The sequence below is a fragment of the Semicossyphus pulcher genome, unplaced genomic scaffold, assembly GCF_022749685.1.
Source record: "Semicossyphus pulcher isolate SPU_LCO1_2020_fin unplaced genomic scaffold, fSemPul1.0.p SCAF_5, whole genome shotgun sequence".
Classification (NCBI taxonomy): domain Eukaryota; kingdom Metazoa; phylum Chordata; class Actinopteri; order Labriformes; family Labridae; genus Semicossyphus; species Semicossyphus pulcher.
This window is the reverse complement of record NW_027211726.1, coordinates 23,404,652-23,414,725: the sequence shown is the minus strand read 5'-3', so window position 1 is coordinate 23,414,725 and position 10,074 is coordinate 23,404,652. Positions and strand designations below refer to the sequence as shown.

Genomic DNA, 10,074 nt, shown 5'->3' with positions numbered 1-10,074 from the left:
ACTCTGCTACAGCAAAAAGCACACCCGCAATAAGCTGAATTGAGCTCATTTAGCCACAACAACTGAGCAAGAGATGCCAAACCCTCCCCTTCACACACACACACACCTCATCCTCCAACTCCTCTCCTCCGCCTCCTCTCTTTCTTCCGAAGCTGAAAACAGAGCAGACAGATAAGCAGGCAGCCAGAGACGGACTAATCCTCCCACAGTGAGAGACGTTTCGGATGGTATATGATGGGAATCAAGCAGACAGACAAAAGGAGTGAGGGGATGAGTGAACATATATGTGAAGGCATGAGAGTCAAAAGGGGAAGAGTGAAGCGAAGATAAAGATTAGCAAAATGATGGGGATTAAAGGAATGGGGATTGCATTATTCGTGTGAAATAAGGGTTAAGAGTTATATTTATTCTAACTCTCACCCTCTTTCTTGCTTTTAAATCAACCTCCTTGCATCGTAACAATATCTTGCATTATAATTAAATGTTTGTTGCTATTTCCTTTAATCATTCTCGCTCCCCCTCTCACTCTCTGCACTCTCCACCCCCACATCCCTCTCTTGCTCCCTCCTCTTCATCTCTCTTCCAGTCAGACAGAGGCTGATGTAGGTCAGTGCGTCTGGAGCCTGTCTGGAGCTGCAGAGAGCCTGAGAGCTCCATGCCTGGTCCTCTTCAATCCCTGCAGCGGCTGCCCGAGCTGAGGACACCACTCCCTGGGCTACATGAGGACAGAACCAGCCTGCCTGACCTGACATGCCCGAAGGAGGAGAATGCTCCTGCAACAGTGGAGGAAAATGAGGGAGGAGGGGGTGGCAAGGTGATATGGGGTGACTGTTTGACTCACTGTGTGCTGTTTGCATGTGGGTCTAATACGTAAATGTATATGCAGACAGGGAGAAGCAAACTGAAAGGTAAAAATGCAGGAGATCGAGGGGAGATTGGTGATGAAATCGTCTATCGTTTTTCAATGCAGCAATACAGAGGGTTTTTTGGGGGGAAATTTCCATGCAATGTTGCCTCCGCATTACCCTTTCTACATACACACTCTCTCTCTCTGTCTGCCTCTTTCTCCACTCTCTGTCTAACTTCTTCGCATTGCTTTTTCTCTGTTTTCCAGCCCCAAATCCTTAAATATCTGCAGCCACCAACGTTTCTGCAAAAACCACAACAACCCCAGCAAACTCCAAACTCTGATGCGATGTCATCCCAAAAAAGAATAAATTCTGTTGTCTTTCCTTTCTTGCAGTATATCCATTCCTGCGATGCTTAAGACGGATCCAGTTCTAAGAGATGTCCTCTACTGAAAAGCTGAAGCTCAAAAGTGCCATTCCTCTGACCCGTCGCATGTCGAATGCCCTGTTGACGGAAACCAACGTGCGCAAGGAAATCGAATTTTGCAAAAGAGTAAAAAGCTCTGTTGACGACTTCTCCATCTCCTGATTCTGCTTTCCATTCCCCCTCCTCCTCCTCTGCTCTCATTCTCCGCTCCTTCCCACTCCTCTGGCTTTTAGACAATGCCCCCAAAAAACCGATCGTAGTATCAGAGAGTCTGAGTGTAGTTGAGTGCAGCTGTGAGAGTGGCTGAATGTGTGTGAGCGAGTGTGTGTATGTTTGTAAGTGAGTTTGGAGTTATGTGTGTGTGTGTGTGTGTGTGCACGAGTGAGTGAGTGTGTTTCTGCGCTCTCGATTTGACTCTGCATCATGTCTGGTTCCTACAGCGGTATACTTGTACTTAGCTGGCTCTGTCTTGCTGTGAGATTGTGTGTTCATTTGAGTTTGTCTGCATTGCCGTGACACAGCAATCATCTGACCTGTCTCGTCATCACTATCCGTGGCCAGGGATGTCGGGAGTTATGGGGGGTAAGCATGGCCTGCTTGGCCACACCTCCATTTTGCGCTTATTCATTCTTTCATTTTCCTTCATCTGACTTTCATTATATTTTTCCTCCTTGACACAAGCCTTAGGATTACAGCAGTGATGGAGGGTAAAGCAAGGCTCCGAAACCATTCCTTCTGAACAACAAATCTCTATTTTCTTTCTCCTTGTTTCTGCTGCTTTGCAATCACTCTAATTTTACCTCTGGTTTGATCATGTTGTACTTTAAAGGACATTTTGTCTTTGCATCTACATGACACTTCCTTGCTCTCCCGCTTTCTCTGTTTCTGTGTGTCTCCAGGATTTTAAATATGATGGAAGGGATAAAGGACACAGGTTTTAGGAGGCGGGGGACTGAAAAAAGTCTACTAAGAACTTTTTTGTGTCTGCATGTTCAAATAAAAACCAAAATATGGAAGAGGAATACTTGTGGTCATCCAGAGAGAATATTCAGGGAGTATTCACATCTATATGTATAAAAACGTATTATTGGACTGTACCATGTTTAAATTTGTAGGTTGCTTCTGATTTGTTTTTTTACTTTTTTGAACTATGATTCGACTCGATACTCGAAGTATGATTGCCATCAGATGTCTTATCTCAGTTCACCAGTTTTAAGCCCTGAATGTCAAAGTTAAGGACGGACCACAAAAGGATACAAGGCAGTTTAAGGTATTGTATGTTCCATTACAATTTAAAAATAACTGACTTTGTCTGTGATGTTGTGTAAGTGCTGACAGCAGTGGGTGGGTGATATGATGAGATGGCCACCTGCACTGTCTGCCACATCCACACAATACACAGAGAGAACAAACTGCCTGCAGATGAGTCACACAGAAGGAGAAAGAGAAAAGGAGTGTCTTTATTCAAATCAGTCCTTAGACTTCAGTTTATTCTGTTTAATCGGGGTGAAGGGGACTTCCCCTGGTTTTCAGACGATCAATCCCTGGAAAAGCTCCAATTCAGTTAGAGCTGGAGACACATATACACGAGATGACAGAAACATACACACACACACACACACACACACACACACACACACACACACACACACACACAAAGGCCTCATTGTGTTTGACCCCTGATGACGAGCAGACAAGTCACAGTTGCATGTCAAGCAGCTGAAAAAAGCAAGTACATGGTAATGGCTGCCGCTATTTGACTGCACGCAGAGACACACGCTCTCACACACTTTTTCTTCACACCAGCTAACTCCATGCATCTACAATTTCTATCTCTAATCTCTCTGTTATTTGTTCCTAAATTTCTCTTCTCGCTATCACGGAAAACTGTGATTACTGTGCTTTTTTTGTTTTTGTTTTAGCCCGGTTCATGATAACCTCATCTACAGTAAACTCAACTCCCTGCAAAGAGGCATAGTCACATGTTGTTCTCTAATTTTGCCTGCAGTTTGCTGAAGAGTTGGCCAGACATACCATGTTAATGTTTGTGTTTATTACAAAATGAATATTAAAATTAAAATCCATGTAAATATATTGTCAGTCAGCTCTGAAATAATAGAGATTCCTTTCTGCAGTTCTAGTAAATAGATTTATAATGTTTTTTTAAAAAGCTCCTTAAATAATTTCACTGTTAGCTTTTATTGGAGTGTTTTGATATCACAATATTATTGAACTGCTATTTGAGAGGCCTTCAATAAAAATAAAAGGGAAATCCATCCATTTTTTATTATTCATGAAAACACTCGACATCAGTACATCTTCCTTGAAAATCCCATGCCAGTTTGACTCTTGCTTGCCCCTCACACGCCTCTAAGAAGTTGCTGAAAAAAAAACGTCTTCCACAGCACCCTCTTATAATGATAGAATCCCTTAAGGCGTCAACAGAGCCGAGACAAAGCGGAGGTGTATTTGGGGTAAACACATGGCTCAGGCAGCTCTAAAGATGATAGGGCGTTAGGCCAGCGTGATGGGGCTTGGCGTCCAAGTGCTGCCAGAACCTTGCATCTGCCGGCGACAGAGTTGAACCTGACAGCTGCTCCTCACTCGTCAGAGATGATTACAGGTATACCTGCTACACCTGTTTAAACAAACCTGGGTGTGTGTGTGTGTGTGTGTGTGTGTGTGTGTATGCCACTGTGTGTGTGCGCACGTGTGTGTTGAGCTGGGAGGAACATAGAGACAGATAGCAAACTAATCCAGTGGCAGGTGTATGCTTGTAATTGGGGCAGCTAAAGATAAAGACTGATGAAGGAGCTCATTATTATTTATGTGTTTGATTTATGTAAGCACAGAGGGGGGTAAAGGGGTTTTATGGGGAGTTTATGACTTTTATAGCCTGACATAGATCTAGTTATGAATTAAGAATGCACATCATAAGTTCATAAATGAGGTTATGTTACATGAAGATCAAATTAGACACATTAAATAGAGTTTATCCTTTTTAAAAAATGTGACCAACACTGAAACACTTATGAGTCAGTTCTATTGCATCATCAAGGGGAGCCATCACCACCAGCTGATTTCATGATGTAGTTCAAAGCAGTCCATTATAGAACAGAGATAATTATGCTGCACTTTAACACACATGAACAAATATGCATTCACACAATGTACATCTCATCATCTCCCTTTGGCTCTAGCCTGACATCTAGCGACACAGGCTGTAATGTAATCCTACATGACATGAACATGTTAACACAATGGGGCTGTGAAGGAGGAGGAATCTGAGCATTGCAGAATGAGTTGAGCAGAAGGCTGATGTGACTGTGTTGATGTGAGTGTATGATGTTCTATGAGCTTTCATAATATGTATTATTACTTGTCATGAATATTTCTGGTTTATAGTGCACCGATGTAGAATGTAAATAAAAACTAAGACCACCTCCCGTGCATTTGTCTAGACTACCTGCCTCCGTGATGTAATGATGTGACCTACTGTCGCAATGATTTCTAAATAGCAGGTTAGATGAGCTATGTTTGGGCGAGTTTATCCGCTACATCCCTGTTCACCACAGTGCAGTCTGACTAACACAAGATGTCGTGACTTTTTTGTTTTCTCAGCATTTCCTTGCCCCCTATTACACAGAATCTAAATTTAGTCGATGCTCATCCACATGAAAGTAATGACGTTCTAAGTATATCCATGCAGGCTTCCCCTTGCAGCAGGGGAAAGGACACTGTGTTCCTTTAAAACACACTCAGGCGACACACACACACGCGCACCCGCGCGCGTACAAACACACTAAGCTCGCCTTTCTTCCAGTGGAGTCTGACAGGAATGAGGTCAGACACACCGATCCTCATTGCACATTATTATTATTATTACCCGATTTTTTTATTCAGCCAATGGGAGGCCAGGGGCGTGGTCTGACTGAAAAACCAGGATGGAGACAGACGCCTATTGGCTTTTTTATCTCGCGATGAGGGTATAAAAAAGCGAGGTTCCCGTTGTTGTGTTTACAGTAATATTACAGAGTGCGCAGGAAACAGGGAGACTATGAGAAAGCGCAGCCGCTCCATTCAACCACATGGTTCCTCAACCGCACAGACAAGTTGCGCTACAGACAGCCAGGTTCACATAAGGGACTTGCACTGCCGTTGCCCTCAGCAGCGTGTTTTGAACGTTGCAGGGCGAATTTTCAGTAGAACTGGCAGTTGAAAGTTGCTGTTTAGTTGTTTCGGGATCTTTTTTGTTTCCGTGAAGCGCACTTGTAAAAGTTGAGAGACCAGGCGTCTCAAAAAACGGGCTGAACTGTAAGGAACAGACTTGGTGGCTGACTTAAAGGTTACTGAAATAAGAAAAAGTGAGGAATATTTTTTTAAGCATAACAGGCATTTTTTACGCTCTTGAACTTTGTTGAAGCACTGCTCTGAGCAGTGTTCACCAGACACTGGGAGGAAAGGATGGTGCAGCACATGAGCCAGACAGAGAGCGCCCACGCTCATTCCCCCGGCGGGGACTCCACGGACACAGGAGAAATGGACTTGGAGATGGATGCGTCTCCGATCCCCGCGTCCCCCTCATCCGGAGAGCGGAGCGACTTGGCGTGGTGCAAAACTCCAACGGGGCACATCAAAAGACCAATGAACGCATTCATGGTCTGGTCACAGATAGAGAGGAGGAAGATTATGGAGCAGTCGCCGGACATGCACAACGCGGAGATCTCCAAGAGACTGGGGAAGCGCTGGAAGCTGCTGAAAGACACAGACAAGATCCCGTTCATTCGCGAAGCGGAGCGGCTAAGACTCAAACATATGGCCGACTACCCAGATTACAAGTACCGGCCCAGGAAGAAAGTCAAGTCAGGAAGCGGACCGAGTAAGGCAGACCGCTGTGAGAAGAGCGGGGAGCGCAGCGCCAAAGCCAGTGTGAAAAGAAGCCCCGCGTCCAAAGGAGGGAGCAGGACGCATAAACAGGGAGGCATGAAGAGTTCTTCGGGGCAGGACTATGTCTCTCCCGGTGACCACCAGGCGCTCTTCAAATCCAGGTCAGTGTCTGGAGCCAGACAGATCCCGGAGAAGCGCACTGGAGAGGCAAAGCGTGGCCACATGTTTGGCGGGGCAGGCAGCCTGGAGAGCGGGCCTCCCTCAGTGGGAGTCCCAGCCAGTCCCACCCTTAGCAGCTCGGCGGAGTCCAGTGACCCGCTCAGTCTTTACGAGGAGCAGAGCCCGACGGTCAGCGAGTCATCCCATACTGCGCGCCTCAGGTACGCCCGAGCCTCCTCCCCAACACCGTCAGCCTCTCACTCTTCCTCATCTGTCTCGTCCTCATCATCAGACGAAGAGTTTGAAGACGAGCGAGTGGACCTGAACCCGAGCCCCGGGTATGAAAGCATGTCCCTGGGCGGCATGGGCTTTTCTGACTCAGAGCTGGACCGGGACTTGGACTGGAGCTTCGGGGAGTGTGGTGCTGGATCTCACTTCGACTTCCCTGACTACTGCACCCCGGAGGTCAGCGAAATGATCTCAGGAGACTGGCTGGAGTCCACCATCTCTAACCTGGTGTTTACCTACTGAATAGGACCGCGGTGTAGACGAACCGTGACGTCCCCCCACTATTTGAACTGTAAACCCCCCTGACCGGCGTGTACGTCCAGACCACAATATTTCCGCCAAAATTTCCATCGAAAGGAGTGTGAAAACAGGAAAGAAAAGGTGGCCTGTGTGCGCGTTGAAGCCCAGGTACGCGCTGCTCACAGACTTTGACAGCGCTCGGTGCACTTGACGGGAACGCGCAGACGGGGGAAATGCTTAGTTTGCATGGACACGGAGGAGGAGTGAATGTAAGCAGAGAGCAGTGAAACACACTGACTTCAGCTCAGATGATCAATTCAATCCGCTAAGGATGAGGACTGAGACTGAACTTTGTATCGAAATGTTCCCTTAGGTAAGGGGGGAAGGGCATTTACTGGACAGCTCGTCATGTTGGGTTTTGTTTAAGGTATTAATTTCATTATGACCGTCAAGTTGACATTCAGGTGTAGTTTTTTTCTCTCCAAACTCTTAACAGTTTCGATATCAACACGCATGCCCTCCAAGATGAGGAGGATTTTGTTGCTGTTAAATGCGTAAAATGTTCATATTGCGTAATTACGCAATTTGTGTGACCATAGCACACAATTCACTATCACCAGCTTCTCTTTCAACGGCAGGACTTAAATCAAAGACTGACTGAAAACTTCAGAAACCCTTTTCTGAACCTTTTAAAAACTCAGTGCACAATTCAGGACCAATGTTCCCCGACGCGCATCCTTTCTGCCTAGTACTTCAACTTTGTAGTTCCTCTGTGTCAAATGACGTTTTTTATATTGATGTATTTATAACGGCCAAACTTTTTTTATACATAGAAGTATTGTCCTCGTACAGGTGTCGTTTGTGTTTGTGCACATACACCTGTCTGTATCCAACGCGGAAGGGCTAGAAGTGTATCTTATTTAAAGTGTCTGAAGTTTCTCACTTTTAAGGAGATTTGAGTGTGTCATGATTTTCTACTTGTATTTTTGTATAAAATCTATAGAAAGGGGGTTTCTGACGAGTGGGTAGCCTACAACATTGTTGTTTGGATCTACATTCGTGTTGTGACGTGCAGAGGGAGGGAGGGAGGGAGGGGGTGTTTGGCACAATCTGACCTCACACAGTGTTTACAGTATTTACCCACATGCTTCTTAATGGCACAGTGACTCCAGTTTCACCAGCCAAGTAATAAAAGCGTAACTGAGGCTCCCAGTTTGAGTGGTAGCCTTTTCCAGTAAACATAAAACTAAGATATATGAGTGTAAGATGCCAGAGAGTCACTGTTGGGATAGAGCTAATACCTCTATGTGCTTTTTATTTTTATTTTTATTTTTATTAAGATAAGTTTTATTTGAACCACTGGATGGAATTTCACACTCATTCCACTTTGCCTAGACTTTGGAGGGAAGGAGGTGTATGAAGTGCTTCATCTGTTATTGCGCAACCTGCATCAAAAAAATAGTATTTAACCTTTCTGTACCTGTTGGCTCAGTATAGCAGGCTAATTGTTTTCCTATATTATGGCATGGCAAATAGCATTTGTATTTCAGATTCAGGTATATGTAGCTATAGCTGTTGTGTTTAAGATTTTAAAAGAATAATAACATGAAGATATTTATGTAAACTGACTGTACAATAAGCAAAGATTGTGTGTTTTATGTATGATGATGATCAACGACAGGCACTAGGACAGCCATCTTTGGACATCCTTTTGTTGAAGATGATTGTGGTCCAGGAGTTTTTTCTTTATTTTTCTCTGTTCTTTTTATTTTTATTTTTTACCTTCAAGGAATCTTTTCTATCATTCTTTTTTCTTTTTCATTTGTGCAATATGCTCTGTATGATCATGTTTTGTCTAAACATGCTGATATCATCTGATGTTTATAGCTCAAAACCAGCCAATGTTTGGGTCAATCACTGCCTCTCAGACCTCTGTACAGATTGTCGTTTTTTTATTTGTTTTTCTTTTCTTCCAAGAAGGAAATAAAATCAGCTGGAACTGAAAAGTACACAATGTTTTTTCTTGTGTGTTTTTTAATCTTATTAATATTTTAAAAGAGTTAAAGTGATTGTCCTCAAAGTGTTAATTAACAGTTTCATATATTGTGAAACATAGGACAAGATAATATGAGCAGTCACGAAAGTCCCTTTTCAATGGTAAAATTATGATCAAGAAAAGGTGAGTCTTTTGTATCACATTCCACAGCTAAGCCTTATTCAAAAGATCTAATGTGATGTCAGGTGTTTACACCCTGTTTGTGTGTGTGCATGTGAATATGCATTTCTGAATGTGTGTGTGTGTGTGTGCTCCACATAAGTGTGCAGCTGCAGACTGAATCAATAGCCAGCCAGTGAATCGATAGGAGTGGTCTCTTTTTCTCTCTCTTACTCCTACTGATTCTACACGTGCAGAAAACGTGGCTGCCATGGAAACACTGTATCCAAGAGAGAGGCTGCAATACGCCGTGCTGCTCAGTGTGTGTATGTGTGTGAGGTATAAGGGACACAGACAGATCCATCGGGGCGAGGCAGGGTAGATGGGAGGCGTCAGACATTTCTGTAAGGCATGACTGGAATAATGGAGGATAAGGAGGCGTGTGTGTGTGTGTGTGTGTGTGTGTGTGTGTGTCTGTCTGTCTGTGGGTGTGTGTTTCTGTCTGTGGGTGTGTGCCATGGGACGGATGGAGGGGGTGCAGAGGGGGTGTTTGTCTGTCCCGGTGGATCATGCAGGAGACGACTCCCAAATCCAATTAATTCCTTCTGGATGCATTCATTTGTCTAGTACATCTGATGAGAAAGAGAGACCCCTAAGGTACAGTATTTAGTTTGTATAAAATTTACGCCCTATTCCACAAGAGACATTTCTAATTATTTCCATCTCGCTCTCTGTCAGGAGAGCAGGGTCGTCTCCAGCTTTCCTCTGACATGTTGGGCCGGGTAATGAGAACGATAAGACATGGTCATTAAACACACCATCCCAAAGATGAGATGCTGGCCCATTGATGTCTGCAATAAGCTTAACATCACACAGAAAAAGAAAGGTACAATCACCACTAGAGTTTGCTGGTTACTGGTAGGTAAAGATGTCATTGCGCTCCTGACATACACTTACTCTTTCACACACTGATCCATAAAAAGATACATACAGTGAGTGTAAACAAATGCATTCATGAGAGGACTGGAAGTAATGTACACTTGACCTTGTCAGATCACTACAGGTCGTTT

At 44.3% G+C, this 10,074-nt stretch overlaps 1 protein-coding gene across 1 annotated transcript; it reads left to right on the top strand.

Moving 5' to 3' along the window:
* The first annotated feature begins 5,324 nt into the window (after window positions 1-5,324).
* On the top strand, window positions 5,325-7,923 carry sox4a (SRY-box transcription factor 4a). The gene has a single exon (XM_069681539.1). It carries the CDS (start codon window positions 5,740-5,742, stop codon window positions 6,850-6,852), a length of 1,113 nt encoding a protein of 370 aa, XP_069537640.1. The 5' UTR covers window positions 5,325-5,739; the 3' UTR covers window positions 6,853-7,923.
* Window positions 7,924-10,074: the final 2,151 nt, after the last annotated feature.